The 16,872-nt window shown below is 43.5% G+C and overlaps 1 protein-coding gene across 7 annotated transcripts in view; it reads right to left on the bottom strand.

The window, feature by feature from the left end:
* Positions 1-16,872, bottom strand: part of CLUAP1 (clusterin associated protein 1) — a 78,321-nt gene that overhangs the window by 14,759 nt on the left and 46,690 nt on the right. For 6 of the 7 annotated variants that reach the window (XM_068699361.1, XM_068699366.1, XM_068699362.1 and 3 more), the window contains one exon: positions 8,063-8,135. In XM_068699361.1, coding sequence (XP_068555462.1) covers positions 8,063-8,135 — 73 coding nt within the window. Of the gene's footprint in view, positions 1-7,644; positions 7,842-8,062; positions 8,136-16,872 lie in introns of all 7 variants that reach the window. The other variant, XR_011101639.1, reaches the window with a different exon arrangement.

Here is a 16,872-nt window from a genome sequence, read left to right as displayed (position 1 = left end):
ATGGATCCGGTGCTCTCTGGTGGCAACCCAAAGTGACAAACCCAGTTAACACCACTTTGGGGACAGGACTCAGAGCCTTCACCCTGCAGAGGCACAGCGATGCGATTCCACTCAGGGCAGGGGCACTGCTGTAACACACCGGGCTTTAATTTCACATTTCACTTTTCTGGAAACCATTTTTTAAACCATTGGTAGCAACAGACTCTCAGATACAACACGTAAAACACATTTCCCTTCAGACAGAACAGTGGTAAGATGACAAGGAGGACAGAAATGAACCTGCCAGCATCCCTCTGCTGCCCGTAGAGGTGCTCTCTCCCCTAACCAGCCGTGCTGATGGTTTAATGCTCTCCTGAACCACGCGCACCCTGCTGCTGCCTGCAGCACATTTCCACGCTCTCCAGCCATTTCTTACCCATTTCAACTTGCAAAAAAGGAAGATCAGCTCATCATATAATTCCCCACAGTATCTTGCTGCTGGAATTGGGACTGGCAGTAAGATCCCACGGCAAACAGTGCCTTGGGACAGAATTGATGCCTACTGCAGAGACAGAATCCATGGGTGGAGGGCCTCAAGCTGCTGCTTCAGGAAAGGAAATGGTTTAAACACAGCTTTTTTCTGTCCCAACCTCTTCTTTCACTCAGTTGCTCTGCTCCTCCTAATGCCCTCTATCTCACACTTACTTTTATCCCTCTCCCCCACTGACCCAGATGTTTTACCTCTCACCTGCAGTGCTGGAGGTGCTCAGCCCATGCATGGACACCACAGAGAGCCACTGGCACCCCCCAAAAAGCCTCAGCTCCACCTCTCCTCTTTCAAAGTGTGCTCTACCAGTCAAGCCAACAGCAGCTGAAAGCCTAGCTTTTTTTTTTTTTTAATTACACCTTTAAAAATCCCAGATTACTTTTCAGTAAAAATGAAGAGAAAATCCAACAGGTGAGTTACTGGCATGCAAACACAGATTGCTGTTCTTCCAGCTGAGCTGGGACCTTGAAACAAAGCTTGTTATGGGTTTTGGCAAGGGTCTGGACTTTCTTTGAACAGCCTGTCCAGAATTGTGCTGCACAGACCCCAATGTGAAGTTTTACCAGGCTGCTACAGCAAGCACACGCTGAAGGAACAGAAAGGCTGGAGCTGAAATGCAAATTCAGCAACAACCTGTGCCTCTGAGCCTCCTGCCCACCGCCTGGACAGACACCGAGCACCCTTCTCACTTGCAAAAAAAAAAATAACTGCATTGCTCTAACCGAGCTTTCTGTGTTGGGTGGCTCAGTGGCTCCTAGCACCATGCTCTTCAGCCTGAGTTATTGCCCATAGGGCACAGCTGTGGAGGGCCAAAATGCCAAGGGCACAGAGCGGAGCATGTTGCTAAAAATTATTTATATATGGTGAAAACCAGCTGAGCACAGGTTTTATGGAAGGATGAAATGGCAAAGTAGTCTAATGTATGATCTGACCTACCTAGAGCATTACAGGACTCCTCCACCCGGTATTTCTCATTGTACCTGCCCAGGGTGTCCAGTTTCCAAAAAAAAAAAAAAAAAAAAAAAAGCATTCTGGATCCTCAAAAAAAAAAAAAGGTGACAATTCAAACTGTTTCACTTAACACACAGAAAGAAATCCTACAAGAGGTGACAACCACTAACTGTGTAATACTGCATAATAGAAATTACAGCACAACAGAAATGACAACGCCTCCATTCCGAGCACACCGGGAGAGTTTTTTATGGGGAAAATGTGGATTTCTCTCAGTGTCAATATAAAGCAATGAGAATAATAAAGCACACTACTTCCAATTCCCACATACTCGTACATGAAGTACAGAACACATTCTAATGGAGCTGGATTATGGGATTTGCATGGCTTTACATGAAGATTATTTAACTTTTAACAGTAAACTGCAACTCAGCAATCTATGTGCCCAAATTTAGGCTAATCCTGGCGGCTTACTGAAGCTTAAGGCTGGTATTTTAACACGCTCCTGTATTTTTACTACAGAAAGGTAATCAAAAGAAACACTCCATGAACTGCATTTGGCCCACTCCCTCACTGCTGGGATGTACTCTGCTGCACAGAGATTATTGGCAAAATATCAGACCACCAGAGAGAATATACTGGGATTTGAAACTCTTGCCTTACATTTCAGTATTTCCATTTGATAAAGGTGGGCTTCAGCCAACTAAATTAGTTTCAATTAAACTAGTCCAGCCACAAAAAGTACATCCTGGTTATAGTTGAGAAACAGTGCTCTCAAAAGGTGTGTCATTTGTTCCAAAACACACCTGTTTCCAGAAAAAAGAAAAAAAAAAAAAAAAGAAAAAAACAAGAGCAGATACCTGGACTGATAGAACTACATTTAAATGATTAAATTTGGGGTAATTTGCAAAGCTTGAAGGAAAAGCAGCATGATTTAATAACGTACCAGTGATTTCATTACAGGTTTGTTAGCTTGCATAAATACTCAAGTAAACGTATCCAACTGTAAAATAAGAAGGTAGTGGGGTGAAGATAATGAGCACAAAGGGCATAGTTTATTGATAAGAAGAAATAAATTTAGAATTAGATGTAAGTGTTGCTTCGCATGTTCTATTTCGTAATAAAAATCCCTGCTTTGAAAACAGGCCCTGGCTGCATGATTACTGTATTTAGGAAGATGTTGATTTTAGTGAAAAATGTCATAAGAAAACCAAGTGGGTAACCAACAGCCACTTGAGCCAAAATAAAATCCACTTAATAAATAGCATTAAATTTTAGAACAGGGAAAAAAAAAAAAGGAGCGGATTAGGATTTTAACGTTACCAAGGGAGGAAAAATGTTCAGCTCCCACTTGAAAGGCTCGGTTCTACCAAAGCCGTACTCATGTCTCACCAGCCTCAGAGAAACCAGTCATACAGTTCAGCCCAGACACTGACGTATTTGCAGCTCTGCAAATCTGAATGGAAAGAAATGCTTTGATGTATGCATTTCAGTAGGGAATATCCCAAATAGCACAAAACTGAGACCCTTTGTGTCATCTCAGAAAAAAGTCACGTTGGTCTACGAGCTCCCGAGCAAGGTCTGAGCACCTATAATCCTACTGACCTCAGCAGAAAGCACGGATGTTCAGACTTAACGTAGGATGTCTCATGTCTTAAACAGTACAGATAACTAACCACTGCCCAGGGAACCTGTAGGTCTCCATCACTTGAAATCGTGAAGAATAAATCTCCATTCAAACTGGGATTCGTAGCCTTGGCACAGGAACGAGTAGCTATTTGGCCCATTGTACAGAGGGGTTGCATTCAGCCACCATAACAAGTTTCTAATGATCTCAGAGGCCAAGAATCCATCGCAGTACTATTAACTTAGAACATGAATTTGCAATTATTTAATGAGCAAAACACAAGACAATTGTGGACAAATTCCAAGCATCTCTTGCGAGATGGATGGGCTTAGCATGCTCCTGGTGAAGGTGCTGAGCATTAGCAATAGCAGCCAGGCACCCGTGGGGATTACCCAGCAACTCCCTGCCACACTTCAAATGTGACAATTACTGCCACAGGGCCTTTTGTTTATCACCTGTCAGATGTCAAAGCATCAGTTCTGGAGTGGAAAGAATAGAAGAGATTCAGTACATCACTGACCTGCAACAGCACCATGTGATTTGCTACCCAGAGCACAGCATCTATTTGCTCTGTTTAACTGAGCAAGATGCTGGATCTGGGCACATCTTGCTTGCCTGTCAAAAAAGAGTGAGCTCCACACGTAGAACTGGCCAAGAAAACGCTTTGGTTGTGTACTGGGCAGAATTCAAGCTGTACAGGAGCATCGGTCAGTCCTGCTGCTGGGACATGAGGTTTGCTCAACACCACCAGAGAGCTGCACATCTCAGTGCTGCATGGCACAGGCACTTCTTCCTTCTACAGACCAAGCAAGAGCAGCCAGGGCTGGGCTGGCTGACTGCAGCGGCAAGCCAGGGAGTGGAACCTGCACTGAAAAATGCAATTTGACAGCAAATATTTTTGCAAACTGAAATCAAATGCTAGGCATAGATTTGGCCAAAAGGAATATAGGAAAGAGTTTGAAGCCTTCTAAGGGTTTATTTTTATATATTGAAAGTATATCTTCTTTTAAAATATGTATATATATTCTGCTTTTAAATTCACAAAAAGAAAGAAAGAATGTGTATAAGTGAAATAGGCTGATTAGTCTGAAAAAAAAATATTTTAGCTTAGAAAAAAAATCACTAGTTACTTTTTTGCTCAGCAAACACATTTTTTTTTTTTCAACAATGGGAGAAGCTGAAAAAATGCCCTGAATTTCTGCAGTGGTCAGTGACCTTCGTAGCCCTCTCCTCTCACACCAAATCATTATCAGAGCAACTCTTCATGTATCTACACCTGACAATAGTTCTATCAACAGTTTTCACAGTGCTCATCCAGCAGTGTCGAATATAGTATTTTAAGAGGCACTGTTCCATTACCCACCACTACAGCAAGCCCCGAGTTTCAGGCAATTGGCATTTGTTACTTTGCACCAGCCTTGGATGTGCTACAAAGGCAGCACGCTGTGAAAAAACACCACATCCTAGATTGGTTTCTCTAACAGCAGCATCTTATGTGAAATTAGGATTACAAAAACACCAGCGATTTACTTATCACTCTTCACACACAAAAAAAAACATTTCTGTAGTGCTGCAAGTACTTAACTGCATACATTGTCATCATGCAAATACTGCTGAAAGCCTGAGCTGGATCTAGAGTTCAAGGTCTTTACATAATTTAAGAACAGTTTTTACCACATAACTTAGCGCTAGCTTTTTTTTTTTTTTTTTTTTTTTTTAAGTGCAGTGGTTTTATGAAGATGTTCTGTGAGAATTAGAAGATGATTTGCAATGTACACTAGGAAAAAAAAGAAAAAAGAGCCAGGCTATTTCTGAATTGCACTAAATGTTGTTGCAGATTTTGTGCATGCATCCTGACATATCTTTTGCCTTTCTGTGTTCCTAACAGACCTGCACAATTCAACCTGTGTTTTACAGCCATTCTTCATGAGAAATGTCATTTAGGTTTCTTCGCCATTAGTTCAGCCTGAAAGGAAACCGAGAGCTGTCCAGAATTCCTGCAACTTCTGCTGCAGAGGAATGAACTGTTAATTTGCAGCCCTTCTTACCAAATTAGCAGTGGATAAGGTCAAAGGATTCAGACAATAAAAGAACTGCATCGATTACAAAGGTATGCAAAGGTGAGAGTGCTTACAGGGGCAGGCTGAGCGCTGACTTTTATCAGTTAATGGTAACAAATTCATCACCTGATTCCAGCCTATGCTGTTCCCAGAGCCTCATTAAGTGCTTTGCAGCTCTCAGGGGCAAAGTGTAATGAGATTTGGAGCACCTTCCCTTTCCCTCGCAGGAGGCACTGGCCCCGAGCTGCCTCTGTGCAGGCAGACCACGAACCTGTCCCAAGGGAGCTCACAGGGAGGTTCAGCCTTAGGAGACAGGGACCCAGGCCAGGCTTCAGTGGAGCTGCAGGGGAATGAAGCTCAGACCCTATTTGTTGCCCTAATGGCCCAGACAGCAAAGTCCTGAGGTTTTTTGACAAGCTGAAGATGGAAAACAATGCTAAAAGCACTTGGACTGCGTGTGCGTATTACTTAAAAATGCAAGTGGAATAAACAAGTGATTTTTTCTCCTAAAACCTGCTTCAGAAAGATCTTCCTAATGGGGAAGAAAAGCCTTTCTTTAATCTTCCTTGTGCCCGTCTCACTAAAAGGCACGTCCTATCTTTGAAGGAGGATACAGCATGCAGAACCTCAGCAGATCAGTAAAATAAGGTCTAAGTGCTTGTGCCCGTTAGGTTTTATACCAGTTCCCCACAATCCACATGATGCTTGCAGCAGTTTTTGATAAAATCACAGAGTGCCAGGCCACGGCTGCAGGGCTCTTGGGAACCCTCGACTGCCAAAGCTCCATCCCTTGCTGTCCTTTCTGTTTCCAGTGTGAATTTCACTAATAACCTCTTTGGGGCAGTCAGAGCTGTTCAGTGGCGCTGCACCGATTCTGTTGCCTCTTGTGCAAGATATATTCTTGACTTGGGGTTAACTTCACCCCTAACAGGGTGCTGTGCCACTTGATATACCAACTTCTTCCTTCTCTTCTCCAAGTATATCTCTTTGTTTTGAATTCTATAAAAGGCATCTTACAACTAATAGTGACAGCAGGAAGCAGGGTCTGGTCTGAGAGGAGAGCACAACTTGGTACCTGATCGTTTTATGTTAGCAAACTGTGATCTCAGCCAGTTTTACAGCATTCAATAAATTAACCTCACAGTACCCAGTAACAAAACTGTGTTCCATGATCAGCACTGGGGAAACAGCCTCCAAGAGCCAAATTTATTGCCTCAGTTACATCCCTGCAGCTCCACAGACTTCAACACCATGTTCAGGTAAAGGCAGACTGTAGCTTAGAAGGATGACTTGATTTGCCAAGGTTATGGGACAATCAATAAATGAGCCAGCAATGATCCAGGATCCTGTTGCTCCTATCACTAGAACAAACACTAATTTTGTCAATTTGGAATAAAGACATATTATGGCAATATTTTTTGAGGTCAGTAAAAGTCTTAATTATGTGTTCTTAGAAGTTAGATCACTCACTAAAAGACAAGGTTTGTATTATTTGAGAGATGCAAAATGACTGAGCAATTTTCTAAGTGAAAGTCCACTGGCAAGGAAAAAAAAAATCAGGAAAATTTCATGTTACACTTCACATTGCTAATTACTGATGATAAATGTTCTTCCCTCTTGAACTTATTTACTCTGGAAACCTACTGAAACCAAACTTAATCATCCTGGAAACTATCACATAGGAGGACCTGGACTTTTTCACTCAAGTAGATGCTTGAAATAGTTCCACATTCTTGCAATTTACATTACAAATCCTGTGTTTCAGATAAAACTTCACTTTTTACTGCATTGACATAAGGAGATGAGATCAAAGATGGGCATAGATGAATGAATTTCCTCTTTCATGAGCTTGTTCAGAAAACATCTGCCAGCAAACAAATTGTGAAGCGTAACTTTTATGTCCTTACCCAATTTTAGCTTTCCTGAACTCTCCCTTTGATCCTGAGAGTTAACCCTCCTCTTGTTTTTTTTCACTACCATATAAAAATGCACATATTGCAATATCCAATTCACAGGGGCAATTAATGGGGAAGTTCTGCTGACGCCTGACTCAAAAGAAGCAAAATCTGGTTTGTTAGCTTTCTGCAAAATCTCAAGGGGTTTTTGTTCCTTTCTGGTCTTCAGCTAGAATTCTAATTAATTAAAAATGTATATAAAAAAAAAAGATAATCCCCAAATTTTAATTGCATTCACATTTTGCAGGTACACTAAATCAAGGAAACCCAAGAAGGCAAACATGGACCACACTTTGAAGATTAGTGATATTAACAAGGATTTCAAACAGAAGTTGTTTCATCAGTGAATGTTACAATCTGATAGATACATCACAAAGAATTAGCCCAAACACACAGCCACCTCCACAGCACGCGATGTGGCAGACTAATTGTTGAGGACAAAAGTGATCTAGTTTTGCAAGGCAAACCAGCACCCGTGCACCACGAGGCAGCCAGGTAGTCCCACAAACCAAGGAGACGACTCACCAGCACACAAGCATTTTCCCAGGCAGAATCCTCTAACCAAGCTTGGTAGCAAACCAACTTTTCATCATCAATCCCACTGTGCTGGGACAACTGCTTCATCTGCAGCTAGCCTGAAGGGGCTGGGATGTCAGAAAAATGAATCCACCTGCTGCAGCTGCACAGCACATTTAGCGAGCGACTGTTTTCGCCTCTCAGCACTGCAGGTAAAATTCACAAGGTGAAGGAGCATTTCACAGAGGTTAGGTTCTCCATTTCATTGGTGTTCTTTCAAAGTTATCATCATCCCACTTTTTCTAATATAATCTGTTGACTCAGTCGTCTATCCCACGTCCCTGTGGCTTGTAAGTGCGCATTTATACAAGTAGTAGCCAGTGCTTCATTTTTCTGCCAATACAACTAGTTTGGAAAACCCACTTACTTCCACTCTTAAGCAGGTGCTGCTCCTCTTCCTTCAGCCTGTTCTGCATCAGACGCAGCATGTTTGCTGCTTCCTGTAATGGGTGAAAACAAACAAGTCAGAAAAGCTGCCACATTGCCCAGTTAAGTAGCTAAGTGGATGGCCCTATAACAGTTAAGAGCACTCAAAAGCAGAATGAAAAAGGAAAATTTCAGCACTGGAAATACTTCATGGAAAATAAAAGGTCTTAATTGAAGCTTGGGAACTCCTACTTACTTTGCCCATGAGGTCAGGATATAAAGCATATACCCATGTAAAACAGTGCACTGAAAATCAGCCATACATTCCCGTCAGCTGAAACTTTACTTATTGCAGTGAAAACAAGTTCACTTGTTTTCATCCCACAGAACACTACTGCCATTACAGAACAGAAGGGACTTCCTTTGGTAAGTGGTTTTTGGTCTTTTTTTCCCCAACCAATACTTCATTAACCACTAGAAGTGTTTGTAAAATGACTGCAGCTTTAGAATACATAAATCAAACCAGGATAAATTCACACATTTCCATACATGCAAACAAAATGGGAAAAAAAAGCCCAGACAATGAGCTGGAGAAGTACAGCCATACACTATATAATACTAGTATACTATGCTATTGGATAGTACTACTGGTAGTATTTGGGTACAAAGAAGAGCTGTGATAACAAGACTGCACAAGGTGTATTGTTGATTTTCTTTTTTAAATACAGCAGATTAAAATATGCTGAGAAACACTACTGTACCAACAGTATGACAAAGTTCTGACAAAGGCAGTTAGCAAATGAAAGGGGTAAGTAGAGCAGTGGTTGCTGTGCTGAGGAATAGCAGCAATCGCAACCCTCAACCCATTCAAATGAATGCCAACGATAAAAGGAATATTACAGCAAGGCCTACAAGGACTGAAAAAAATAAAACACACTTAAGTCTTGCAGTATCAACTGAGCAAGAAATGTGACAGCTCGGAAGGGAAGAAGTAGGCTGACGGGAGCTGGACAGCAGCAGTTAAAACAGACATTTATAATCTGGCATAATGGATTGGTAAGAAAACATGCCTGCCTCTGTAGACAGTAACAGATGGGAGTAATTTTAATCTTCTGGTATACATGCATTTGCTGAGCATTGCATACCAGGTAGACTAAAGGAATTATCTGATTGCCAAACACCACAACACAATTCTAGGAGGTCTTTTGCTGAGTTCATGAAGTTCGCCATCCAGTTAGGGCTAAAATCTACCAAAGTTACCAAGGGGTTTTAGAAATTAAGGTTCATTATTCCAATAGCAGCATCAGACAGAAAAATATATTTTTAATTACATCTAGTTTACACTAGGATAACATCGATGGCAAAGAGCAAACTAAACATGGTAGAGTAGGTAAGACACAAAACATACAACCAGATCAAGGTAGAACCTATAACATTAAACACATGGCACACAAGTGATGGAAGGATTTAGCCGCTCGTTTTACTAGCTCTATTTTTTTCTACAATTGCACTCATGCAAGACAAGTAGATGGGAACGCTAATTAACTGTAGATTGAGCTGCAATTCTTCTGAGCCTTTGATTTTCTATGCAGAACTTGTATACAATTAAAAAATAAACAGACAACTGCTGCTCTGACATGGTCAAATCTGCACATTAAGTGCATGTGCAGAAAGGACCCAGTGGATCAACTGAAATACCTGTGGGACAGAGGGAAAAAAGATCTGAGAACAGCTGAATGGTAGGAAAGATTTTTACTCTCAGGTGGAACTTGTTTGTTGGAAGTTGTTTCTAGGCCAAAGATTTGAGTTTCTGTGTGGTTGTGCTTGACCAACCATAGCTTTGAATGCAAGGGAGGTGGGAGACCACAGACAAGGGAAGGGGGCAAACCCCAGACTGGCTGGGGAAGCCGGTCACATCACTGCTGTGTCGGGTACTGACACAAGCTGCCAGCACAGGTGACTGGAGGAGTTTCAGCTAACACAGATGAAGTCGCTCAGGAGGATGCCTGTGACTCCCAACACCACCTCCCGGACACTGACATTGATCCTGACAGCTTTCTGAGCAAGACTTACCCCATTTCAAAGATCCCAGTAAAGCTCTCTTACAAGCAGTTGCAACCGACTGCTGTAGTTCACATCATGTGCAATAATTAAAGCATCACCAGCAAAGAGTTTTGAGTTTGTCTAAACCTTAGGAGAAGAAGCTGTAGGTAAAGAGAAGTTCCAGACCCCAAAATCCCCAGGTTAATTCTTTGGGTAATTACAGTCCTGCTTGCCCAGATCTCATTCTTCCATGAGAGACGAGGAGCAGATTGCATAAAGCCAGTTAGCTGGGGGAGCTGTGCCAGACCAACACAAAACCTGTGTGAAAACCAGGAGAAACCCAGGTCCATTGCCTTTTGGCAGGCAAACCACATTTATTTAGTTCTCATATACTAAAGCAATGGGATTTTTTTTCCTTACACACTTAGCTCTCTTCCTGACGTTCTCCTGGAGGACAAATTGTGACCCCCCCTCCCCAGCACCACTGCACCTTCTCCATCCTGAGATGGGGTGGGCAGCGAAGCAGAGCCTCGGAACCTGCGAGGCTTCAGGGCACACGGGAGCAGAAACCCCACAGTGCCCGATCAGCTCCTGCTTTGGGGTGACCTGGGAGGCCCCACTGTAATCACCCTGATACACATTCGCTGCCTCATTCAGATTTCTTAATTAGCAGCTGACCGGGCTGCCTCAGCCTCTCTCCAGTGAGCCAGACGCATCCCTAATACCCTAACAGCTCCTGCTTGGCGAGGCTGAGCTTGCTCCGGGTCTCAGCTGTTGGGAAGCAGCTGGAGCACAGGCACCTTGCACCGTCTGTACTGCCTGAAGGGGGGAAATGACAAGTGCAGGAGGCATCTCCGTAATGCCACAGCAGCTCACGCGGGTCTATGGGCAAGGCACAAAATACCGATGCCTGAGGTGCAAACCTGGATGTTTTAACAGGAAAATGAGAGTGAGAAAGGGGCGAAAGGCTCCTTGGGAACTGTCAGGGTGTCTGTAGGGAAAGCCCATAGGGGCAGAGAAATAATCCTTCCTATAATGAAAGCCTCCTGACCAGAATTTTCTGTGTGCCTGGGCAGGTGCTGAGCACCGGTGGGTGCGCAGGCACTCAGCGAGGGGCCAATTGGGCTCAAAAACCTGCCTGGGAATGTACAAAAGGTTCTGGGGAGAAACCAAACGATTCCTGCTGGGAGCTGGAAAGATGACTGCCATTGCAAGGAGCGTTACACAAAAGGCAATCGCGCAGAAGCCATGCTACCTAGAAATCAGAACTACTGGTGATGGACACGTATTCTGCAGGAATTTAAACTGATTTAAACAAGCCTTGCCCCTGCCCCAGCAAACACAATGCTTGCTGTGTCCTTGGGATGAAGGGTGCAAACGAAGGGATCCGTCACCTGTCCGAATCTCAACCCCCGTGGCTGCTGCAGCCTGCACAGGGCAAAGATCAACGGGGAAGGAGAGAAAGAAAGGACATTTCCCAGATAGCATGGGGACAAATTCATAAACCTGGAAACCAGGTTTAAAATACATCTATTCACGGACCACTGAAATAATAATAGATACAATCATTGCCTAATAGTGTAATTCCTTGTGTAAATAGTGTCATGTATCTGTTAAGACTGCTGAAGGCAATCCAAATTCAATCAAATAAGCAGCCTCACCTGCCCCGCACCCTCAGCCACTTGCTCCTTTGCTCCTGCTCTGGTGCCAGCATTTGCGCAGCTGCACAAAAGAAACCCAGGTGAAAACTACAAATCCATCAAAATAAAATCAAACCAGACAAATACTCCAGTGCAGTTCAGCATTGATGCTGCACAAAGTCTCAACTTGCACATGGAGGACGGGGCGTTGCCACTGCAGGAAAAACTGTGAGGGTAAGAAGAGGGAGCAGCGTGGCTTTCAGCTTCAGGGCTGATTCCCATGCTTAAAATCTACGAGAAGTGGAGTCTAAGAAAATGATTTGACCATACACAGCTGAGACTTCTCCCCCTTTCCTGGAGCCTCTTCCTTGTGCTGGCAGCAGCATCTCAGCTGACCTCGTAGCGAGCCAGCACAGAGCTCACTGGCAGAAAAAAAAACGTTGATTTTTCTACAGTTTAGATTTCTGAATAGCTTCGTGCATGGTCAGATAAACGCTGCAGTCAGCCCAAGGGAGCTGTTGAGACTGTACAACACCATCCCTTTCAACAACAGCCCATCACTGCATCAATTTAGCTGTGCTGCCAGGCTACATCCTACAAAAGCTTACCAAAAACTGCAGCAAAACAAATTTGTTTCAAACGGGCAGCCTCAAACCAGTTGGAACCAGGACAGCATCATTTGTGCTGGCTGTAGCAGTTCTGAACAAGCAAAATCTTCAAAGGAGAAGGCAGAAGCAGTAGCCATTTACGTATTTAGAAAGTGAATTATATTTACCATGGTTTGTTGTTTTTTGTCACATTCGCATTTAAAGGAATCTGAAGGAGACATACTAAATTAGTGAAAAAAATCAACAGCTTCATTTGTTTTTAACACCTAAATCTTAAACCACGCCAACTTTCAAACAGCTGCATCAGTGGTAGCTTCAGTTTCCCTCTTTCTCCCTGCTGCTTTCAGTGCCTGCAGTCATCAGGCTGTATTTTCTGCCCCAACCAGGCTCCACCTTCTCCCCAAGCCCCTCTCCCCAGACTTCACATTATCGAACAGAAGCGACTTTTACCAGCTTGGGGAAAACAACAATGTGCTAATCAGGGATGTTTTCCAGTTTTATGCTGGCCACTTCTGCAAGACCCAGTGCTTCCCACATGTGGTGAGGAGAGCTGAGGGCACGATGAGCATTGCAGAGATGCTCCTTCAACGCACTAAGACAGCAGCAGAGCAGCACCCCACGTAGGACAACAGTTGTGTTTTCTGCACAGGCAGCAGTGACAGCCCCATGAAGCCAGAGATGTGGCAACACAGGAATTTGTTGGCTTTGTTTGTCTGAGAACAACCCCGGCTCCTGGACACGTCAGCAAGTACCTGCTCCAAGCCCCTGCCTCCAGCAGGGTCAGCAGCGGGATCACACCACGGAGCTCCTCAGGTCTTAAAAACCTCCAACGACAGAGCCTGGGCAACCTGCTCCTGTGCCGCCTATCCAAACAGCAAAAAATATTCCTTGGTGTCAAGTCAGAACTATTTTTCATTGCTAGCAGCTTGTTCATGTCTTACATGTAAGGGTTCTGTTCACCATAGCCGCCAGTTGTGCGACCAGCTCTCCGCAGCAGCACCAGCAGGCGATGCAGGATCCTTCTGCCGACAAGCCAGGCCAAACAAAGGCCTTTTAAATAAGTTTCATGAATATTGACAATGAACTGTGCTTTTTCATGCTCATTTCTTCAAACTGTCCAATTCAGCATCAATGTCACCCATCCCTCCAGCAGGCCAAATGCTGTTGCGAGACGGGTGTATGTTCTGCATGGAACGGGCACAACGCAGATACCCTGCATCTGCATCTGCTTTGACTGGCAAAGGAAACGGCTTTACCTCTCACATCAGGCTATGAAAGCCTTGAAAAACAGCAAAGAGACAAAACGTATCTGGCAGGATGTTTTACTATAATCTAACTTGTTACCCTACAGACAAGTAAAACGCCATCTACAATTCCCTACAGCAGAGAGCGGGACTTGGCTATGAAAATCCTTTTACAGCAAGCTGTATGAAAGCAAAGCCCAAGAAATGCTTTTTCATTTATCAGTTTCTTATTTATCATGAATTATAATTTCTCTGAGAGGCATTGCTAAAAAACATGCCATTACAACCACTTGCAGACTATACATAGCTATGAGCAGGGTCTGGGTGCAGGGCAGATTGTTTGGGTTTGTGTTTTTTTCCTGGTTGTTTTTAAAACAGACCAACACACCACCATGCAAAATATCCTCCAGCAGCTGACCTCCAGATCGCACAAGCTCTGCCACCAGCTCATTGCTTGACGGAGGGAAGCGATCCATGATTTGAATAAGCCACATGACTTCTTGACAGCCAGTCCCTCATGATACAGCTAATGCTGCTGAGCATCGTTTCAAACAATAAAATCGAGTTGCTGAAATCGTGTAATTGAAGACACCTCCGCGTCCCTTCAGAATGAAAAGTGGCAAATCTAGGCTCAAGAAAAGAGAACCAAAACTGATGCAGTATTTCATCGTTTAAGGCTTTTTTTTTAAAAAAAAAAAAAGTTAACATCAAAATTTTATTGGGAAAGGCGTTGAGAAAATGTCAGCAGGATTTTGAATACCAAAAGTCTGTGCTCTGGAGTCAGCTGGCAGACAGCGTGGTTACCGCTAAGCAAAGAGACAAAGGAAAGAAATGAAGACAATAAGGGGGATAAGTGTGAAAGAATGACAAGACAACAACTGCAGATAGCTGGCTTTCTGTTCAGATGCTACCATTTCAATTTTTGCCTTCATTATTCCTGCTGCTCTCAGACACCCTCCAAATCCCAGAAATCTCTCAACAGCTCTCTCTACATATAACCTTTTCATCTTAGTAAGAGAAAATGATGTTTCCTTTTTTTTTTTCCCCCCCTTTCCTGGTGATTTGCTAGAGCATCTTGGTAATCCTCCTGCTCTGTAGTACACTTGAAGCGAAGCGATTTGGAGATGAATTGAGCCACCTCATCTTCACCTTGCCTGTTAATCTCAGCAGCTGTTTCTTGCTTTGTTAGAGAACAAAGCAGCTGAGATTAGCTCTTGCTACGCTCATGCGATGGGATTTGTTTTTCATAATAGAGTGTTGCCACTCATTCAGCGGGGGTGAGGAGATATAAGGACCAGGAGAAATTGCACGGTGCCTGAGCAGAGAACGTGACCGCACTCTTAGCAGGAGGAAGCCTGCTAGGAACAACAGAAACGTAGGGAACACAACACCAAGGCTGCACAGCTGAAGCTCACAGCAGCATGAGGTGCCAACCTACCCACAGCTGTTCTTTAAGAACTGAAGATGACGCTCCCTATCATGTCAAACTGCTTATAATCACCTCACCCCAAATTAATTAACCAACCCACGGAAGCCCATCTCTAGTCCTGTACCCAAAAGCGCACGGCATAGAGAATGAGATTGGAGGCATTAAGAGGCACACAGGTGCAGAGCTTTGAACCCACTGGGATTACAGAACCACAGCGAGGAAGTTTGCAGCCTCAGAGCATTGCTAGAGATGGATATGGGCACTCCAGAAAAGGCAGGCTGGGAGAGGAGGATGAGGAGGGGCTGTGCTCTCTGCAAAGGAGCAGCTTGAATTGAGCCGCCTTGCATTAGGTGCTGAGCCTGGTGAGAGCTTATGGGTACAGGTCAGAGGACAAAGCACTGGCCTATAAACCAACACAGATCACGCTGCATAAACTAATGTTCATTTTATTCTCAAGCTTTGAGCTGCCTAAGTCATATTCTTAGCACACCAAATCACTTCAGTAAAAGAAACAACAAAGAATCCAAAGGCACAGCTGGGATTCTCCAGTTTCCCATCTCACCTGCAGTCACTGGATAAAGACTTCCACTTTCCTCTAGAAGCTACCAAATCTGAGAAGTCCAAAAAAGCCACTTCTCTCCATATCACATGGTATTGCACTCGGTGAACAGCACAGAACCACAGTGGAGCAGGCTTGCAGTGCTTAAAGCTGGCAATAAATCAGGTCCCCAGCACCCTGGCTGGAAGACAGACTTTGCATCCAGAGGTTGCTTTCCTTCGATGCCACCACCTCAGCACTTCTCAACTGCTATCACTGGGAGGTAGCTTCCCCGATAAATGCAAAAGCCACAACCTCCCTCCGTCCTGGTATTAAATCAAGGACAGTGCTTTGGAGATTGGGGCCTCCAACAAGCTTGTCACTGCTTCAAACACAGAGCTCTGCATCAGGAAGAAAACACAACCTTGTCCTGGCAGATTCTCTGGATCACTCTAAGTTCACTCTAATAAATAACTTTTACATACATTTATACCTCTTTACCATTTTGGCCTGAGGTGTGTCTGAAAATCACCACCTCTGGCCATTTTATTTTATTTATTTTTATAGGAGAAGTCATCCTTCCAGGGGATGGGCACGCACTGAATGAATTGAAAATCACCAGCCCCTATTACAGGACCATCTGTCTCCTCCCTGGTCTCATTATTCCCATCTTCTCCCTCAATTTGATGTCCTGAAACAGTCATTGCCTCTCATCATTAACGGCCATTTTTACAGTAATCATTTCTATTGAAACACACATAAAGCATACTTGAGAGTATTTTATACACTTAACTGATACTCAACAGAAATTCACCAACTGTTATCATAACGCTATCCCTACAGCGATGGGGGGGGCAGCTCATTTCTGCCAGCGTCATTATTTTAAATAATGAATTTGATTCATTGTCCTTCTTCAGATAAAACCATTTACCTTGAAATTATTCTTCTGTCCCAGCTAGCCGTTACAAACACCCGTTGTTGATATATTTATCAAGAATATATTTTTTTTTTTGAAAAAACAGCAAATCTTACGCTATTTTACAACATGATTTGGTCTTTCCAGTCTGTTCTTTTCCTGTCTTAAATCCTGCTAGCCTTATGTTTTCCTGCTTTTTGTGGTAGAAGAAGTGTTCACAGGGAGTACTGTAATAGACACTGTAAAGGTACTCGAATAAATGGGGCAGAAGAGTGTTAGTCACTAAAGCTGACAGCATAATACCTATCCAAGTGAAGCACCAACTTCATACTGAAAGGAGCTCGGCAAAATCACAAAGACCTTCACGTTCATTGCTTCACAGTACGTGGAGAA

The sequence above is a fragment of the Anas acuta genome, chromosome 15, assembly GCF_963932015.1.
Source record: "Anas acuta chromosome 15, bAnaAcu1.1, whole genome shotgun sequence".
In the NCBI taxonomy this organism is placed as follows: domain Eukaryota; kingdom Metazoa; phylum Chordata; class Aves; order Anseriformes; family Anatidae; genus Anas; species Anas acuta.
The sequence above is the reverse complement of the archived record's forward strand: the minus strand, read 5'-3'. Positions and strand labels throughout refer to the sequence as shown.